This window comes from Typopeltis vanoorti, chromosome 11 (assembly GCF_054136105.1).
Source record: "Typopeltis vanoorti isolate ZY-2024b chromosome 11, IOZ_Tvanoo_1.0, whole genome shotgun sequence".
NCBI classification, from domain to species: Eukaryota; Metazoa; Arthropoda; class Arachnida; order Uropygi; family Thelyphonidae; genus Typopeltis; species Typopeltis vanoorti.
Genome location: NC_143559.1, coordinates 124,594,539 through 124,616,473, shown reverse-complemented (window position 1 = coordinate 124,616,473; position 21,935 = coordinate 124,594,539). Strand labels below are relative to the sequence as shown.

Sequence of the window (21,935 nt, the reverse complement as noted above, 5' to 3'; positions counted from 1 at the left end):
TGTATTTAAAACTAATCTAGTTCAAAAACAAACTAGATTAAAAGTATATAATGCATTAGCCCTACCGGTCATATTGTACGGAAATGAAATCTGGACAATAATACAAAAAAGATAAACAAAGATTAATAACAGCTGAAATGAAGTTTATGAGAAAAACTGCAAAGCATACCCTATTCGATTACAAAAGAAATGAAGAAAGTATGAAAGAATTAAATCAGGAATCAGTAACAGAAAAAAATATAAAATATAAACTGAAATGGATGGAACACATGAAAAGAATGAAGACAGAAAGATTATCAAAACAGGTATTAAATTACAAACCATTAGAAAAAAGAAACACAGGACATCCTCTGAAGAGATTCAACAATGACTTCTGAGGCAGAACAGGCTATTATAGGCTTAAATCCATGAAAAGTATGATGATGATGATGATTGAAAGTGGGAATGGAAATTGTCAGAAAAACTAGAAATGTCTAGATTACATGGAAGTGAGGATGTGTGCATTAATTTGGAATTGTGAGTATAATAACAAATATGTGAAAGTAATTAGCTTTTTAGGAATGAGACCAGGAAATACAGTAATTTTGTCAAGAAACAAAAGAATTCACTTTAGAAATGGGAAGGAGGAAATTTGGTTCATGAGTCAACTCATCAGCAGAGTAGTTAGTTTTGTTTTGTGTGTGTGTGTGGGCTGGTGGGTGGTCTGAAAAGTTCTCGGCCTTGACCATAGACGGCAACACTATTGGCAAGATTTTTTTTTTCTAAGTTGGTACATCTGTCATAAGTATCCATGTGAAATTGCAAGTCATTCTCTCAAGTAGTTTGTTTTATACAGCTGTCCGTTGTTTGTTTCCCTTGAAAATGTTGTCAAAAATGTTGTCTATATCACTTGAAAATGTTGTCAAAAACGTTGTCTGTATCCCTTGAAATGGATAAAATTAAGCATCGTGCTGTTATAAAATTCTTTGTAAAAGAAGGTTTAACGGCAAAAGAAATTCATTCAAAGTTCATAAAGGTTTATGGCCACTCTTCTCCTGCATTTTTGACAATTAAGAAATGGGCTGCCAAGTTTAAACATGGTCGTACCAACCTTGAAGTTGATCAACATGAAGGACGTCCAAAAAGTGTAACAACACCAGAAATCATTGATCAAGTGTACGATATGGTATTGGATGACCGGTGAATCGAAGTGCATGAAATTTCTGAGACTATAGGCATTTCAAAAGAATGTGTAGAATCTATTTTGTACGAAGAATTGCAAATGAAAAAGCTTTGCGCAAGATGGGTACTGCGCTTGCTCACAACAGATCAAAAATGCACTTGCATGAAAATCTCTGATCAGGCTTGGAGTGTTTTAACAAGAATAAAATTACTGATTTGTGTGTCGATTTATTACTATGGATGAGACTTGGATTCACCATTACATACCAGAATCCAAACAGCAGTCAAAACAGTGGACAGAGGCAAGTTGTTCAGCACCAAAGAAGACAAAGTCAGTTTAATCAGCAGGAAAAGTCATGGTATTGGTGTTTTGGGATGCTAAAGGCATTTTGTTTATTAATTATCTTGAAAAAGGTAAAACAATAACTGGGGAATATTATTCCAATCTCTTAACCAGACTAGACGAAAAAATTCGTGAGAAAAGACCTGGTTTGCAGAAGAAAAAACAATCTTTCATCAGGACAATGCACCTGCCCACAAAAGTGTTTTGGCAATGGGAAAATTAAGGGATCTGCACTATGAATTGTTGGAACATCCACCCTATTCTCCAGATTTGGCTCCCTCTGACTTCTGTCTCTTCCCAAAACTAAAACTCTTCCTCGCTTCGAATTAAGAGGTGATTGCAACTGTAGAGGGGTATTTTGCGGATCTTACTGAGAATCACTATAGAGAGGGGAATAAATGTATTACTCTTAAGGGAGATTATGTTATATATATTATATAGAAATTATATATAAATATTATTATCAAATTCCTGATATATATACCCTCAAGGGACAGGATATGATAGCACTAAATGAAAAATTACATCATTACTAACTTTCTATCTACAATTTTTCTCCAAATCAGTCTGTTACCTGTCAAGACTCCAACATTATCAGATCTTATATTTCTATCTTCTAAGATACTTTTTACTGTATCAATCCACCTATATCTTGGTCTTCCTCTGGGTCTTTTTCCTGCCGGCCTGACAGAGAACACTTGTTTTGTTAATCTTTCCTCTCCCATTCTGTTTAAGTGACCATACCACCTGAAATTAGCTCCGCTAATGCATTCTTGTATGCTGACAATGTCAAGTTCTTTCCTGATAACCTCCTTTTTAATATGATATTACCATTGATGCCATCTGTTCATGCCCCTAACCTTTTTCTGGAATCTCATATCTGTGGTCTCTAGTCTTTGGTCAAGTGTTTTACTACTGACCCAGCTCTCAGTTATTCAGTTTAGTCAGGGAATCGTGCAGACTTGTAGCGGATTTATTTAGAAGTATAACATCATCTGCATAAAGCAAGAGCTGAGATTAACATCTCCAATTTTGATATCAGGTTTAATATGACTTTCCTTCATAATATGATCCATATTGATAATGAATAACAGAGGGGATAATTTACATCCTTGTCTGACCCCAATATAACATTAAACCATCTTCCTGTACTTCCTTCAATGCTAACTGCTGAATTACAACTCAAATAAAGACTAAGTATTGCTTGATATAATGCCCCATTGACACTAGAACTGTAGCTTTTCGAATAGCTTCTCTCTTTTGGCACCTTGTCATATGCCTTTTTCAGATCTACAAAACTTAAATACACAATTCCTGTCATACAAAAGGAACATAAACGATACATTAAATATAATAACTATTGTAACGCTGGCCTTTCTGATCATGCGCTGAACACTTTACATAGAATTGACTTTACATTGACTGGAAAAGCACCAGTTATTTACATCACACCAAAATATGGTATGAATGCAAATTTAAGGAAGGCTGTTAGATTCTTATCAACCACTCCATTCTGAACAATAATGATGGTCTAAAAATCCCAAGCATATGGATGGAAGGCGCATATTCTACCTTTGGAACCTTTCTTCCTAAGAGTTAACTATAAACAGGACTGTAGATAATCCAGAATCCTAAATCTAATATAACAATTTTAATGTTAAAAATAGGACATCATCATTGTTACTGTAAGAAAACTATCTATATGAAAGAATGTTTCTCTCATGTTATCTTAAATAGAATTTAGCTTTGATGTGGTTTCTAAATAATTAATGTTTAATTTTATCTGTATTTTTTTCACTAGAGGTCATATATAAAAAGGTGTTTTGGTAGTAGAATAACCGGTGGTCAAATCATTATTACTTTAGCTTACTGCGTGAAATGTAACTCAGCTTGTCCTTGTATATACTCCAGACGATGACCTTAATATGAAGTTCGAAACGTCGGGAAATTAAAATAGTTTTTTATAACACGGTTGTAAAGTCCATAATTTCTAAAATGAATGCTGATCACCGTGCAACACTAAAGAAAGGAACTTAAATACAGATCTTGGGTTCTCATGATTTCTCAACTATCTGTCGTAAAGTGAAAATCTGATCCTGACAGTCTCTATTTAGCTTGAATCCAGCTTGTTCTTCACCAAGCTTCTCTTCCACAATCTTTCTCAAGTATACTTGTATATATCTTACCGGGAACATTCAGTAGAGAAATATCTCTCTAATTCTCACATTCAGTTTTAGTTTTATTTCCCTTTTTATATATGGGTACTATGAGAGCTCTACTCCAATCATCTGGAATTTATCCCTCTGTCCAGGCCTCTGAACTATGCAGCGCAGCCACTGTAAGACTTTTATACCTCTAACTTGAGCATTTCTTGTCGAATTTCATCTACTCCTGCTGCATTTCCACATTTCAGACTTTTGCTGGCTTTTTCTCCTTCAAGTATGGATATGTATTCCTGACTTTGCTTGGTCAGTGTTTTTTACCACTGTTCTGCATCACTGCTTGTTTCATTTAGCAATTTTTCAAAATAATTACTCCATACTTCAAGAATATCTTTTTCTCCTGTTTTCATGTCACCTTTATCATCTCTAATTTCTTTTACAGCACTCTTTCCTCCATTTCTGAGCTTCTCCAACAACCTCCAGAATATCTTGCCACCTTCTTGATATTTATTTTCTATGTTCTTACCAAAGTCCTCCCATAATTTTTGTTTAGCTAGTTTTATACAGTGTTTAGCTTTCTTACATTTGTCTCTCTGTTCTCTAAGAGCACAAGCTCACTTATTTGCCAGGAACTTTTGATATGCTTTCTTCTTTTCCTTCACTGCCTCTTTAACTTCCTGTGTCCACCATGGAGTTCTGATTTTTCTATGCTTACAAACAACCTCACTGCATGCCTCTTTGGCTGAATCAATCAGTATTTTCTTCAGGGTTTGCCACTGAATCTCCAAAGTTTGGTTCCTGTTCTCAAACTGTTTCATTTTTTCTTCAATAATGTTTGTGTATTTTAGTCTACAGTTCACATCTGAGAGCTGCTCAACTTTTATTCGCTTTAAAACTTTCTTACATGTTCTTCTTTTCAATATGAAATTCAATTTTATCCTGCTCAAGACTAAATGGTGATCCCTTCCAATTTCAAATCCTCTGTACACTCGGGTGTCCTGCACCAGTGAGAAAATATCACTATCAACAATAACATAGTCAGTGAGACTTTTTTTTATTCCTTGCCTCTTCTCTCCATGTGAATTTGTGTACATTTCTATGTTGGAACATTGTGTTCTTAATAACCAGTCCATGTCCTGAGCACAAATCCAACAGGTATTTGTCATTATTATTAGCTTTGCTCTTTTCTCCAAATTTTCCCAAAATATTTTTGTATGTCTGACAATCGTTTGCTACTCTGCTATTTAGATCCCCAACAAGGACCAACTTTTCATTTTGTCAGTTGCTTTCTCTAAAGCATCAAAAAATTCCTCCACTTCTACCTTAGTAGAACCTTCTGTGGGACCATAGGCACAAATAAGTCTCATTATCCAGTTCCCCATTCTCATATTTGCCCACATCACTCTGCTTGAGTCTGCCTGCATTTAAGATTAGCCTCGTATTTTGTGTTGAATATTATGGCTACTTCTTCTTTTCCTTGATTATCATTGCCTGAATATAACATTTTGTATTTATTGCTCAGAAAGATCTCACCAGTTTTTGCCTCTTTTGTTTCAGTCACCCCTATTATGTCGATCTGGTACTTGTCCAATTCCTCAGCTAGCTCCATTTCTTTGCCATTCAGGCTTCTTATGTTGATAGTACCGATCTTTAACTCTGGTGATGTTGAGTTGGGGGTGGGTTTTAGGATTTTTTCCAGTAGCTGACTTTTTGCTGTTTGACCTTGTTCCCTGGCAAAAACAATGGGGCCTTGTTTAACCAGGCAACTCCCCAGCCAGCATGAAATTTTGTCATGTTGTACCATCATTTTAATTTGGTCGGTTAAATCCCAAATTACCAGCCCATCCTCATTCAATCAGTGTCCAGGTAGATACCTAACAGGGTGCACTACGAGAAGTTGAGGATTGGACATTAGGTCAGAAGCCCTGATCGGTTCTCCACATTCTTTTAAAAGCTATGTGGTGGAGATCTCCTCTCAGTTATTTAGCTTTGACCCTTAAGCAGCCCTTATACACACACACACACACACACACACACACACACACACACACACACACACACACACACACACACACACACACACACACATACACTAATGCCAGAAGCATCAGGAATAAAAGCAAGGAGTTCTTAGTATTGGTAGATGTAGTGAAATATTAGCATTAGTGAGACTTGGTTAACATAAAAGAAAAATGTGATAGGTTCAGTTTATTCAGAAAGGATCAACACTGATTAGAGAAGAGGATAGAACTCTAAAATGGTAGTTATTATACAAGTAATGTAGGAAATGGGTTTGTTGTTAGGTGAAAGACAGAGATTAACAGGACAGAATAGACAGTTGGCCGTAGACCAAGATCATCTGAAGAGGACTGTGAATTGCCTACACAGTTGAACCTTAGGGATACAAGAAATATCATCATTATGATGATTTCAGTTGTGGGAATACAGGGTGGAGAAAGCATACATGATGAGAGAAATTCAAGTTTTAGAATTACTCTGGAATAACTACCTTCAACAGCATGTGAGAGAGAGAGAGAGACCTGCAGCACAAGAACATTGAATTTAGTAATAGCATCTGAGAATCTGTCTATAAATGAGTTAACCTTTATGTCTCCAAGTGAGAAGAGTGATCATTCAATTGTGACTTGAGAGGTCCCCAAGATTCTAGTATAAGTACATATGTACCATTCTAGGAAATGATAATTATAATGAAAATACCCTTTTTAACAGAACTGAATTCAAACAGAAATTTTAAAAATAAGTGCCACTTGAGCCATGTTAAATCAAAATATACCTTGTAATAATAGAATGGCTTTTGTTTTTTAAACCGTGTTATTTCAAAATCATGTAAAAAAAAGGCCGTGTAAAAAGATAATTGCTGTATATATATTTTTTTTAATTGGGAAAAGATTTTTATATTTGATGACAGTTCAATAGTGAAAACTTCTTTATAATTAGATGGCTTCCATTCCTGGATGTGGAAAGGACTAAGTTTTCTATTGCCATTTCTCTATTTTGGTTATGTAAGTATTATGTTTCATTGTCATTTAATGAGGTAGTTAGCTGTTTTATTGATTATTCAAGCTTACAAGAAGTCTGACAGCATATGTCAGACACCAAGCAGTATTACAAGTAGCACACATTATTTGAGACTCATATTGTGTAATTCTTATAATATTGCTTAGATTAAGTTTGTTTTGCTAGCATTAAATTTTATTGAAACAGTGCTTTCTTTTTTTCTTTCAGAAACTGAGAGCAAAGGAAATTAATTCATATTTGTTAGAAAGGATTTTGAAAAATGTTAACCTTTGGGAGGAATATGTAGTCAGTGAAGGGAGGAAGAAAGAGAGAGAGCTGATTAGTTCTTTTAGTATAACTTGTAAACCAAACAGCAGTGCATTGACTAAAAAGTGTATGATCTCATAGCATGAAAAGAAATCATTCATGCTAATTATTTATTTATTATCTTATTTCTTTTATCAAAGAAAATTGTCACCTTTGTTGGTGGGGTGGATAGTGTCTCTGCTTTTTTAGCCTTTAGGCTGTGTGTTTGAATCTCAATTTGGCATGGATAGATATTAGTTTCTTTATATGGCTGATTATTTCATTGCCCAGCGTGAGAATATTACCTGACTTATTTGGAGCTCTGATAACTTGAAAAGGTATTTTCAAGTTAGTATTTTCAAGCCTGGGTCAACTCGTGGTAAAGGACTTGCCTTAGTATCCCATAATGCAAAGCACCTCTCCTTGCAAACATGTATTTTCTTCTTCTCCCGTAATCCTAAATGAACCGTTGGGTCATTCATGGCTGGTAGGTGATACTCTTTGGTAGTCTCCTCCAGTCGTCTCGGTGTCTTGTTCGTGATGTCAGTTGAGAAAGGGAGGAATTTGTCCATTTTTTGATGTTATCAGTCCATTTTAATCAAGGTCGGCTCCTAATCCTTGATCCCGGAATGATTCCTTCTAGTGCTTGCTTTGGAATGCCATTAGCTCTCTCCACATGTCTGAACCATTTCATCTGTCTTCTTCTGATGACTGTCAGAATATTTTCCCTTTTTCTCCCATCTATTGAATCAATCAGTTTTCGGACATTTTCATTGGTTTCGTGAGCGGTATAGGGAATTCTCAAAAGTCTTCTGTAAGTTTTCATTTCGAAAGACAGGAGTCTCCTCTCATCTTCCTTCAATAAAGTCCAGGCCTCACAACCATACAAGAGGACAGAATTCACCAAGGTGTCAGTTAATCTTAATCTGGCTGTGATTGCTATTCTGTTATCTCCCCACAATGGTTTTAACTTCTGTAGGGCCACGGTTGCCTTAGCAATTCGGTATTTAATGTCGGTTTTTGAATGACCAGCTTGACTCAACATGCTTCCTAGATAAGTGAACTTCTTTACATTCTCAATTTGCTTATTGCTAATTTGTATCTTTAAGAATTCAATGTCTGATTTTGAGGTTATCGTTGTTTTTGTTTTTTGTAGGTTTATGTATAATCCATATTTTTTTAACGTTCCAAAAACACGGCTGGTTATCTCTTGTATATGTTACTGTGAGAGACCGATATCTGGCAAATGTCGATATTCTCCGGTGAATATCAGCATTCACATAGTCGCTTGGTGTATGTACGAAATATTTGCTAAATATCATTATTTCTCACTTACACCGGCAAATGTCAACATTCAGCATGCACTGATGGTGAATGTTGAATAAAAATATTTTTATTACGTTAAGACAAAAATGCAACTTTTTAATATATGATATATGTCAGGATAGGAGAAATAATATTATGATATATGTCAAAATAGGAGAAAGCTTAAGTAATAGCACATGTAAATCAACTGTTGAACCTAAAACGAACAGTACATTCTAAATCAGAAAAGAAAATAATACCAATAATAAACTTACGCATAAATTATGTGATTAACGTTATACAATCTTATTTATTACAACAACTTAAACTGTTATGACACTTTGAATTGCACAAGAGTCCCTTGCTTTTACAACTGCATTTAGTCGTGGAACACTTCTTTTTGCAATTACAGCATGTATAGCCTTGCCCTCCACTCCTCGAATTAGTTGCAGCTGCTTCTCTCAGCAACATTTCTTGAGAAGAAATCTCATCTATGGAAAGTAACTTTTCTTTACAAATTACGAACTGATTACGGGTATAAAGCTGCTTGAGGGTACCATTTTTGTTTGCTAATTTATAAAAGTCAGAGTCTTCTATTCCAACAACAACCTCCAACACATTTTGGGCATCTGTATGACCACGGTTGACATCAGGGACTTGTGTTCATACGGTATCACCAATTTGAGCAGGAAGAAATTTTCTTTTTGAGGTTCGTAACATTTTCTCGGCTTGTCGTTTCGACCCCCCACCAGAGCTTATCTGTGCTTGTCGTCATATACCAGTGATGGTTCGAATGTATAATAATATAACCAAATACATCGGTCTTTCACCGATGTATTTGATTATATTATTATTGTATATTATTGTATAGCCGTATACATGCCTTGCAGACATGTATATGGCTATACAATAATCACCTCAGGGTCTGCCTCCCACTGAAGAGACCTCAATAAATATCGAAAGTGGTCTAGGTATGACCCTTCCCTTAATGCATAGCAGTATAGATGTCTGCAAGGCAGTGTGCTTTGCATTATGGGATACTAAGGCAAGTAATGTGAAGTCATACCACCTTTACCACAAGTTGCCCCAGTCCTGAAAATATTTCAGGCAAAATTTTGTTTGCTTACACTTGGATAAAGGATTAAACGAAGTATATAATTTCTTGGTATCTTTAATTTATAGCATAAGCAAATGAAAAAACTTCCAACAACTTTTCTCTAATCCAGAGTAATTTAATAATAAGATGTGACACCTTTTGGCAACTCGTATATGAAAATATGACTTCTGCATTACTTCAATCTTAGTATCACCTTTGGGTCTGCCTCCTACTGAAGAGACCTCAATAAATATCGAAACTGGTCTGGGTATGACCCTTCCCTTAATGCATAGCAGTATACATGTCTGCAAGGAGATGTGCTTTGCATTACATTATGGGATACTAAGGCAAGTGATGTAAAGTCATACCACCTTTACCACGAGTTGCCCCAGTCCTGAAAATACTTCAGATGCAAAATTTGTTTTTACATGGATAAAGGATTAAAGTAAATATGTAATTTATAGTCTAACCAAGTGGGAAAAAACTTCCAACATCGTTCTCTAATCTAGAGTAATTTAATAATAAGGTGTGACACCTTTTGGCAACTCGTATATGAAATTATGACCTGTATTTCTGCAACCCTAGCATCACCTCTGGGTCTGGCCCCCACTGAAGAGACCTCAATAACGTCAAAACCGGCCTGGGTTTTGACCTTTCCCATAATGCATAGCAGTATACATGTCTGCAAGGAGATGTGTTTTGCATTATGGGATACTAAGGAAAGTGATGTGAAATCATACCACCTTTACCACGAGTTTCCCCAGTTCTGAAAATACTTCAGGTGCAAACTTTGCTTACGCTTGGATGAAGGATGAAATCAAGTATATAATTTCTTGGTATCTTTAATTTATGGTGCCATGTTTGGTCATTACAGAAGAATTTCCATATTATATTATTTAACCTTTATTTCACATATGGTGTGAAGTTATTACCTTTTGCAGTCAGAATTGTCATTAAAAAAAAAAAAATTAGTGAATCTGTTCCTCTACACAACTTTAAGTATTGAACTTATTGTAATGAATAAAACCTTTCAAATTATTCAAAAGTAACTGAAGTATTTAATTAATCACATTTGAAAACCATTTTCTCATATTTTCTGAGTTCAATTGGAAAATAGCTTGTTAGTTTTGAAGCAAAAATGAAATAATCACATACGTTACAGGATGCATTATTCAGCTGTTGTGAAACCAGATGAGTGATGCGTGAAATGTGATTTAAGAAACAAAATAGCATAAAAACAGCAAATAACTAACTATGACTAGAGATGATACCTGTGGCATATATAGTACTAGCTGAGCCCTCCTGCTTCACCGAGGTGAACTTATACTGCCAGTGATTCACTTAAGGTATTTACTAAAGTTTTTGGTGCTGGTTCTTTCATCATGGTGTAGAATTGTGAGCATTATAACACTTATTTGTAAACAACATTACAAGTTTCATTATCTTCTTCTTCTCTTCCGTCTAAGACGAGTTGAGTCTTCTCTATTCCTTGCTGTTCTAAAAAGTTCCTTATATGTTCTGCATCCCGAGATGTTCTTTATTAATTTCAGCCTGGTAATTCTTGGTCTTCCAGGTCTTCTTTTTTCAGCTGGAAAAGTATTGATTAGGACGTTAGGAAGTCTGTTCGTGTCCATGCGTACAGTGTGACCAAACCATCTCAGTTGTTGTTTTCTAATTTTTTTTTATTATTGTCTTTTTATACAATAATTCTTGTCTGACTGTGCTGTTTGTTTTCTTTTCTATTTAACTCGTTCTATTTATTTTTCTTAAATTTCAAATTTAAGAAAAATAAATATTTTTATTTTCTTTTATTTTCCATTTCAAATACCAGTAGTTTTTTCTCCTCTCTTTTCTTAACTGTCCACACTTCTGCTCCATAGATGACTGTTGGTATAATTATTGCTTCATATAATTTGATTTTGGCTTGCTTAGATATCTTGTTTGTTTTCCAGATTTTCTGTAATTTTCCCATGATGGTCCATCCTATTGCTATTCTGTGTTTGAATTATTTGAGTTCATCTGTTGTTTCTGTTAGTTTTGATCCAAGATATATGAAGTTGTCTACTTGTTCTATTTGTTCTCCATTTAGGGTGGCTGAGATGGTAGTTCTGTTTTCCTCCCTATTTTCATCACTTTTGTCTTTAGTATATTTATTGTCCTGTCATATGTTTTACAAGTTTCGTTTAGCTTGTTTATCTACCTTTGTAGTTCATTTGGGGTTCTTGCAATAAGGATGAGATCATCCGTATATTTGTTATTATTTATGTTTAAACCATTGACATTGATTTCAGGCTCATTGTCTGTTGTCCTCTTTACAACTTCGTCTAAATATATGTTGAATAGGCATCCTTGCATTACTCCTTTTTGGATCTCTATGGGTTCTGTTGTGAGTGTGTCCTTTTTAATTATTGCATTTGTCTTAGAGTAATATTTTATCAGAAACTGTATTATATATATATATTTGTCTATTGCTTTTTCTAGTAGAATTTTAAGAAGGATTTCTCTGTTGATGCTATTGAACATTTGTTTAAAGTCCACAAAGCAACAGTATTGTTGTTTTGAGTTTCATTATCCTCGACAAAAATAATTAAATTCTCAGGACTGCTAACTCGAGAACATGCTTCATGTAACTGCCTGTGTCCAAAACATTCACCTCTTAAATCTAAACCTGCATATCTAAGGGTCTCCTTGGGATTAATGATCTTATAATAATTAATATTATTGCAAAGCAAACTCTTATTGGAAATTGTAACTGTTTGAATGCAAACGGATAGTCTGAAGGAATGACGGGTATCCGAGGAATGAAGACAATTTCTCTGATACCAGGACCTATAAATATCACAGCTTCTATTATATTCAGATTCAATGATTTTACTTGAGGCCTAGTTCCATTGCAAAGATTTGGGGGATAGATTTCAGAGCAACATAAAAGAAACACCTGTTTTCAATTTAATTTCATAACCAGGCAATTCAGGTGGATTAAACAAATTTAAAAATTCCATGGAAAAATGAACTGCATCATCTATTGATTTGTAAATACTAACAGATCCAGTAACCCTATTAAGAACCAACTCGTTCATTATTGACACAGTGTCATTCAAGGTGTGAGGATAGCTCTCTCTCCCTGAACCAAGAAGGTGACTTTTCTGTTATGTTCTCAATAGATGGGTAGGCATTGCACAACAGTTCATCTGCAGTTTGGACAATTTTCTGAATATTTAGGTGTGTTAATATAATTTTTCCATTTCTTTGCTGTACTTCACCATTGCCAATTTTTAACATTTTTTAGGAGAAGGAATATGCATTAGAATCTCCATGTAGGTGAACATACATATTGACTTTGAGAGAAACTTCTCTATATCATGCCATAGTGATGATTTTTTAAGGAAGTCATTCACTTCGTCCACCCTGGTTCCATGGAATACAATGGGCAGTGTTTGTCAAAAATCACCAGCAAATAAAACAGTTATTCCACCCATTCTTCAATCATATCCCTCAGTGTTCTGTCAGCTGTTTCAACAGATGTTTTATGGGACATTGTACATTCATCCCAGACAATCAAAGAAACCTTTTGTAATAATTTTGACAAATTACTTTGTTCGTGGTATAAATCACATTTGTAAGTGGTACTTTGAAAGTAGAATAAGCAATTCACTTGAAATAGAGTAACTGCTATACCTCATGATGCCACAGCCAGAGCGATTTTACCTTGACTTCTCAACTTAGCTAATAACAAATTTAGTAAAAATATTTTCCCGATATCACCTGGAGCATCCAAGAAAAATAGTTTCTCTGATTGATTTTCACAGCTTTTTAAAACATTGTGAAAAACTTCAGCTTGATCTGAAGTTAGTAATTGTTCATGCCGACTTAATAAATCCCAAAGTTCATTGAAATTGTATGAGGTTTCTTGGGTTAAATTTGTATCTAGAAGCACAGGATGGTTTGATTCAATATTTTTCACTCTGTCTATTTTCACTCTGTCTCATTCGCTCTGCTGCTGAAGTCGAGCCACTTATAGAACTTGCTCTTTGTTGTGGCATATTGCAAATAAATAAATAAAATTCATACTAATAATTATAAAAACTACTAATAAACATAATAATGGGTAATAATGAAAAAAACTTAATATCACAATATCTAACAATAGAATTTAACAATATCTGCCAGATATTGTTAAATTGCAGTAATGCCTGTGGAGGGAGGTAAAAAAAAACAAAAAAAACTTAATCGCTGCCCCACAATCTGGAGGTGTACATTGATGAAAATACACATAAACCATCTTTGGAACATCTTCTATCTATTGGTGAAGACATCATTAAAATTGGTCAATTTGTTCTCGAGTTATAAGCGAACATAGAAAACATACTGCTTTATATATAGATTATAATGAGAAGTATTAGAAAAGTTATCATTATCATAAAATTCCTGACATATATCCTTAGGAGATGTACAAGATCTTATGATAGTAAAGTTACATTATTACTAACCTCCAATCAACAAGTTTCCTCCAGATTAGTCTGTTATCTGTCAACATTCCAATATTATCAGATCGTATATTTTTGTCTTCTAAGGCACATTTTACTGTATCAATCGACTTGGTCATCCTCTGGGTCATTCTCTGCCATCTTGAAATTAGTTCTGCTAACAATGTCAGGTTTTTTCCTAATAGCCTCATTTTAAATATGATACTGCTATTGATGCCATCTGTTCACCCCACTAATCTTTCTGAGAACTATCATATCAGAGGTCTCCAGTCTTTGATCAAGTGTTTTTTCTTTGTAACCCAGCAATTAGATCCATAAGTTAAAATTGGTTTCAACACTGTCTTGTATTTAGCTAATTTAGTGTTTTCACTAATTTCATTACTATTCCATATAAATTTATTCAGCTAACTTCCTACTATACCAGCTTTACTAATTCTGTTGTCTATTTTCATATTTAATTTACCATCTTCAATAAAAATTGTGCCTAAATAGCTGAAATGTTTTACTTGTTCTGGTTCACCATGGATGCAGTTGATGTTTTCAATATTTCTGCCTATTTTCCATTATCTTAGTCATTTTATTGCTCATTTTCCTACCAAATTTATTACAACAATTATTTAGCTTTCTCAGAGAATCTTGCTGATTTGTACTGGATTTCAGATGTTATACTTCTGAACATCATCTGCATAAAGTAAACAAAGTACTAAAAGTACTACTTTACTAAGTCTTAGTAAACTAAGTACATAAAGTAACAGTGTAGATAATGTACATCCTTGTTGCACACTAGATTTACATCAGACCATCTTCCTGTACTTCCTTCAATTCTAACTGCTGACTTACAACTCAAATAAAGTCTAAGTAATGCTTGATATAATGCCCCATTGACACCATATAAGTGTAGCATTTTGAACAGCTTTCCACTTGGCACTTTTACATATGCTTTATCTACATCAACAAAACTTAAATACAGATCTTTGTTATACGAGGGTGGTCTGAAAAGTTCACAGTCTAACAATGAAAAAAACAAATTTATAATTTCAAAATTCTTTTTATTTTTCAACATAATCTCCCTTAAGACTAATACATTTATTCCAGCACCATTATCCTATCCATGTATTGGTTCTCTGTAAGATCTGCAAAATAGTCCTCTACATCTGCAATCATCTCTTGATTTGAAGAAAAACGCTGACCAGCGAAGAAGAATTTTAGTTTTGGGAAGAGATAGAAGTCAGAGGGAGCCAAATCTGTGGAATAGGGGTGGTGATGTTCCAAAAATTCATAGTGCAGATCCCTTAATTTTCCCATTGCCAAAACACCTTTGTGTGCAGCTGCATTGTCCTGAGAGATTATTTTTTTCTTCTGCAAACCAGGTCTTTTCTCACGAATTTTTTTTATCTAGTCTGGTCCGGTTACTGTTTTACACTTTTCAAGATAATCAATAAAAAAAATGCCTTTAGCATCCCAAAACACCGATGCCATGGCCTTTCCTGGTGATGGAACCGACTTTGTCTTCTTTGGCTCTGAACAGCCAGGTTCTGTCTACTGTTTTGACTGCTGTTTGGATTCTGGTGTGTAATAGTGAATCCAAGTCTCATCCATATTAATAAATCGATGCACAAAATCAGTTTTATTCTTGTTAAAACGCTCCAAGCTCAGAGATTTTCATGTGAGTGTGTTTTTGATCTGCTGTGAGCAAGCGTGGCATCCATCTTGCGCAAAACTTTTTCATTTGCAATTCTTCCTGCAAAATATATCCTACATGTTCTTTTGAAATGCCTATAGTCTCAGCAATTTCATGCACTTTGACTTGCCGGTAATCCAATACTATGTCATGCACTTGATCAATAATTTCTGGTGTTGTTACACTTTTTGGATGTCCTTCCCATGGATCATCTTCAAGGCTGGTACGGCCATGTTTAAACTCAGCAGTCCATTTCTTAACTGTTGAAAAAAGGAGAAGATGCCCATAAACTTTTATGAACTTCGAATGAATTTCTTTTGGCGATAAATCTTCTTTTACAAAGAATTTTATAACCGCACGATACTCAATTTTATTCATTTCATGGGATACAGCACTTTTGCTTCAGACAGCTGTATAAAACAAACTATTTGATAGAATGACTTGCAGTTTCACATGAATGCTTATGACAGATGTACCAACGTAGAAAAAAAAATCTTGCCGAAAGTGTTGCCATCTATGGTCGAGGCCAACCAATTCAGACCATCTTCATATATTGATGGTGCTAATCTTGATCTCTGCTGATGTTGAGTTGGGGTTCTGGTTTGTTCCATAGCTGACTTTTCGCAGTTTACTCTTTTTCACTGACAAAAACAATGGGAGCCTTGTTTATCCAGACAACACCCTAACTGGAATGAAATTCCATATTGTACCACCAATACGAATACAATTTAGTCAGCTAAACCCCAGATTGCTAGCCCATCCTCGATCGTTCAATTTCCAGGTAGATACCCAACAAGGTTCACCATAAGATTGTGAAGATTGGACAGCAGGTTAGAAGCTGTGTTTGGGTCCCCGCATTTCCCAAAAGGCCATCTGGTGGTCTCCCTCCCACTCATCGAGCCTTGATCCTTAAGCATCCCGAATATTTATTATTATTTTCATTGGCATCTCCAAGGAGTCACTCATCACAAGAAACCTACACCTTATACCTCTCATTGACTAATGAAACAATTAAGATCACTTCTGGCGACTCACTTCACCCATTCACTTCCCTCTGTGCAAAAAATCTAATCTTAACACCTTTGCTAACCACTCTTTCATTTTTCAGGAGTGACCCTTTGTTTTCTTCATTCCTAACATGCACTGAAAAGTCTTTGTCAATCCTTAAACCTTGTAGACCACAGACCTTCAGTCTTTCCTCATATAGAGAATTTCACAGACTTGCCACAATCTTGTTTGCTGGTTTCTAGATCTTCTCCACTTCTTCATTTCCATGAAATCCTGTTGATCATAACATGAGAAGGCATCTCAGTTAAGGATGTGCCCATTTTGCCACCAGTTTGTGACAGCAATCCTGTATAATGAACCTGGGAAGTAACTAACTATATAGATGTTCCATTCAGGACAGGTTAGATGTTGAACTACTGAAAAAGCTGGAAATTATGACAAACTCTGGATAATATTATCTTTGGTCCCATTGTATTGGTTATTGAATGGGAAGAATATCAGCAGTGCATGGGAAAATACACTATGATACTGTTAGACTTTACTAAGGCATTCAATAGGCTGCTACATGAAATCGTGTTGTTTAAACTGGAGAATATGGGACTGTTATATAAACTGTTGGCCTAGATAAGTGGATGTCTAACAGATAGGTATCTGTCAATCACCCACAAAGTATTATATGGGAGGGAGGAATTGTTAGGTTTAAGGTGACCAGTAGTATGATCCCAGGGTGGAAAGAGGCTGATAGGAGATTTTATCAGAGATTTTACTGATATCAGAGATATCAGTAAAATCTCTGATTTTACTGATATATACAGTATTTACATGGTGATTTCAATAGGATGGAAGTATGGGCAAATAAACAATAATTGCTGTTAATTCAATCTTCAATTGTTCGATGATACAAAGATAGCCAAGGCAATCAGAGATTTTACTGATATATACAGTATTTACATGGTGATTTCAATAGGATGGAAGTATGGGCAAATAAACAATAATTGCTGTTAATTCAATGTTAGTAAGTGTAATATTATTCATGCCCTTTGGTATGATGAGATGTCCATCAGTAACTGACAAGGCTAGAAATCTTCGAGTTGTGGTGAGCAGAAATTTGAAATGCAAAGGCCACATGGCAAAAAATTGTTTGCAAATACAACTCAACAAAATGACTTCCATATCACTACATCACTACAATGTATAGTGATATGGAGGTCATTTTGCTTCTTTACATTGCCTTAATTGTACCTGACTACTGTGTACAGATTTGGTCTCCTTAGTTTGGAGGGGATAACGAAGCTGTAGAAAGGCTTCGTTATCATATATATATATATGTTAAAGATACCAAGCAATTTTAAACCTGGTTTTACTCCATTTCCCAAGTAAGCAAATGGACAAATAAGTCAAGTTTGCGCCTGCACGTAATGCAAGTCTAGCTGACCCTGCAGGTAGTGCAAGACCAAGATAACTCATGGTAAAAGCAGAATAAGCTCTGATCACTAATCTTAATATTTACCCATAATGCAAAGCACATCTCCTGGAGGAGATGTATGATGCTTTGTATTAAAGGCAAGGGGCCACTACCCAGGCTGGTTTCGACCTTTATTGAGGTCTCATCAGTGGGAGCCAGGCTTAGAAATACCAAGGTTTAAGTAATACAGAGCTTATAAATATTTTACCAAAACAAGTTACCATAAGGTGCTTTGACCTTATTAAATAAAAATCTCAGGAGGAAATATAAATGTAGAAAGTATTTTACCTTGGGTATAATAAATGTTAAAGATACCAAGCTATTTTAAACCTGGTTTTACTCCATTTCCCAAGTAAGCAAACAGACAAACAAGTCAGGTTTGCGCCTGCAAGTATTGCAAGTCTAGCTGACCCTGATCGTAGTGCAAGACCAAGGCAACTAATGGTAAAAGTACCCAAGGTAAAATACTTTCTATATTTATATCTCCTCCTGAGATTTTTATTTAATAAGGTCAAAGCACCTTATGGTAACTTGTTTTGGTAAAATATTTATAAGCTCTGTATTACTTAAACCTTTGTACTTCTAAGCCTGGCTCCCACTGATGAGACCTCAATAAAGGTCGAAACTGGCCTGGGTAGTGGCTCCTTGCCTTTAATACAAAGCATCATACATCTCCTCCAGGAGATGTGCTTTGCATTATGGGTAAATATTAAGATTAGTCATCAGAGCTTATTCTACTTTTACCATGAGTTGCCTTGGTCTTGAACTACGTGCAGGGTCAGCTAGACTTGCAACACTTGCAGGCACAAACTTGACTTGTTTGTCTGTTTGCTTACTTGGGAAATGGAGTAAAACCAGGTTTAAAATAGCTTGGTATCTTTAACATTTATTATACCCAAGGTAAAATACTTTCTACATATATATATTATGATAATCATATTATATATATCATATCAGTTATATGATATTATATCATGGTAGATAAAAATCTATCTACCATGATATAATATGATATATTATATCATGGTAGATTTCTGATTTTCTGGGGATGTTGGTAAATGAACTTTATTTGTTTATGAACTTAAGCTTTTATTGAATTGTTAGAACGACTTTCATATTTTAGCATAATGAGTAAAAAGATTGAAATTAATTTTGCATTATACAGAGAAAAAAAAATTTAAACCAATACATAACACATTCACAGACACTATGTGTAAGCAATTAATTGCATACAATTGCTTTCTTTATTGTTGTTCCTCCTTTTATAATGATTATGTGACAGTGCTGCACTCTAATACTGTTGAATATTGTATTTGGTATCAAATACTTGCTTTGCTAACCTTTTCTCACCCTTTCTTTTAATATTACATGGTGATCAGTATTCATTTTCCCCACCCATTCTATTTGAGTGGCCATACCACTTTAGATTAACTCTGCTCACATGTTCTTGAATGCTAACAATGAAAAATTCCTTTCTAATATCTTTATTTTTAATATGATTCTGTCATTAATGCCATCTGTTCACTTCCTTAATTTTTCTCAGAACTCTCATATCTGTGGTCTCTAGTCTTTGATCAAGTGCTTTATTTCTATCCCATCTCTCAGAGTCATAACTTAAAACTGGTTTGAACACTGTCTTGTATACTGTAGTTTGGTGTTTTGGCTAATTTCTCTCTTATTCCATATACATTTATTCAACTAGCTCCCCCACCATACTAGTTTTGCTTATTCTGTTTATTTCCAATTCTAATTTTCTCATCACTAAAAACTGTGTCAAAATAGCTGAAATATTTTATTTCTTCTATAGGTTCTCCATTCAGATTTCAGCTCAAGTTTTCAATGGTCCTACCTATTTTCATAATGTTGGTCTTATTTATTGTTGATTTTCATGCCAAATTTCTTAGAATCCGAGAATCCTAGAGAAGAGAGACTTGCATTGAACGTGTTTAGGACTACATCATCTGTATAAAGCAAAGAGCAAAGTTTGATATTTATGATTCTAATATCAGGTTTATGTCATCATCTGCAAAATGCAGTGGACTAACTCCAGTTCTAATATCAGGTTTAATGCTGCTTTCTTTCATAATGCTATCCATATAGATGATGAATATCTGGAAGATGATGAATCGATTTAGGAGTGGAAGTTAGGCAAAGTGGTTCCTTTGCATAAGGGTGGCTCTAAAACTGCGGTATTGAATTACAGACCAATCACCATCTCAGGAGTAGTGGTAAAAGTATTGGAAAAGTTGGTTAAAGACAAAATTCAAGAATGGGTGGATCAGGATATGATACTCTATAGAGGCCAACATGGTTTTGTTAAAGGTAGATCCTGCCTTAGCAATCTATTAACTATTCATAATAGAATAACATCTGAGTTGGACAAAGGAACTGGCTACACAGTGGTACTTCTGGATTTTGCTAAGGCTTTTTGACAGGATACCCCATAGAACACTGTTACGCAAATTGGAGCAGATGGGAATGGATAATAAATTGGTGATATGGATAGGAGAATGGCTCAGGGAGAGATACCATAAGGTGGTGTATGGAGGAGCCGAGTCCAGAATGAGGCAGGTGACCAGTGGTGTGCCTCAGGGCTCTGTGCTTGGGCCAATGTTGTTTAATTTGTATATAAATGATATAGGAAACGGCTTAAAGGGAGATATTCAGTTGTTTGCTGATGATGCAAAGTTGTGTAGTGCAATAAAAAATCAAGGTGATGTTGAAAGTTTGCAGGAGGATTTAAATAAGCTGGTAAAATGGGCAAAAGAAAATGGATGTCAGTTCAATGTGGAAAAGTGTAAAGTCATGCATTTTGGGATTAAAAGATTACCAGCTGTGTACTACATCGATGGAAAGGTACTCCAAGAGATTGATGAGGCTAGGGACTTAGGGGTATTGGTAGATAGGGAGATGAAGTTCAGAGGACACATTGCTAAGGTGTCCAAGATTGCACATAGGATTACTTGGTTGTTGAGGAACACACTGACATCCAGAGATAAAGAGGTTATTATTCCCCTTTATAAAGCATTGATACTTCCACATTTGGATTACTGTGCTCAGGTCTGGTCACCTGGATTCCTTGGAGATGAGGAGGCTGTGGAGAGGGTTCAGAGAAGAGTGACCAAGTTGGTGAGTGATATAAAAAATGCTCCCTACATTGATAGATTGAGAGCTTGTGGATTGCAGAGATTGGTTGATAGGCGAAGAAGAGGGGATATGATAGAAACATTCAAATTACTAAAAGGTTTTTATAGGATTGATGCAGGGGAAATGTTTCAGCTGTGTGATAGTGATGGAAGAACAAGAGGTCATCTCTGGAAATTAAAGAAGAGTGTGGTTAACAAAGGTGTCAGAACAAGGTTTTTTGCCTGGAGGGTGGTGAATGAGTGGAATTCATTGCCTGACTTAGTTGTGAGCTTTTCGTCTGTAAATGAATTCAAGAAGCGATATGACAGATATTGTTTTGCTAGTTTGGGTCTCCCGCGATGAGTCTACTGACTCCATGGAGATACCCGTAATAATAAGAGTGGATATAATGTTGCATCATTGACTTAACCCTGATTTTACATCGAACCATCTTCCTGTATTTCCTTCAATTCTTACTGCTGACTTACACCATAAATATAAACTGTGTATAATTCTATGTATAATGTTCCATTTATCCTATATAATTGTAATTTTTTCAAAAGCTTTTCTCTGGGTACCTTGTCGTATGCTTTTTACAGATCTACAAAAACGTAACTACAGATCCTCATCATACTCTCCAGATTTCTGAATTATTTGTCATAAAGTGAAAATCTGATCTTTGCAACCTATATTTGGCCTGAACCCATCTTGATCTTCTCCCAGATTCTGTTTCACAATTATTCTCAGCTTCTTTTAAAGCATGCTTGCATAAGTCTT

The 21,935-nt window shown here is 35.2% G+C and overlaps 1 protein-coding gene across 2 annotated transcripts in view; it reads left to right on the top strand.

Moving 5' to 3' along the window:
* Positions 1–21,935, top strand: part of LOC150102022 (transmembrane protein 120 homolog) — a 208,996-nt gene that overhangs the window by 171,261 nt on the left and 15,800 nt on the right. For both annotated transcript variants that reach the window (XM_090400395.1, XM_090400394.1), the window contains one exon: positions 6,625–6,689. In XM_090400395.1, coding sequence (XP_090256521.1) covers positions 6,625–6,689 — 65 coding nt within the window. The remainder of the gene's footprint in view (positions 1–6,624; positions 6,690–21,935) is intronic.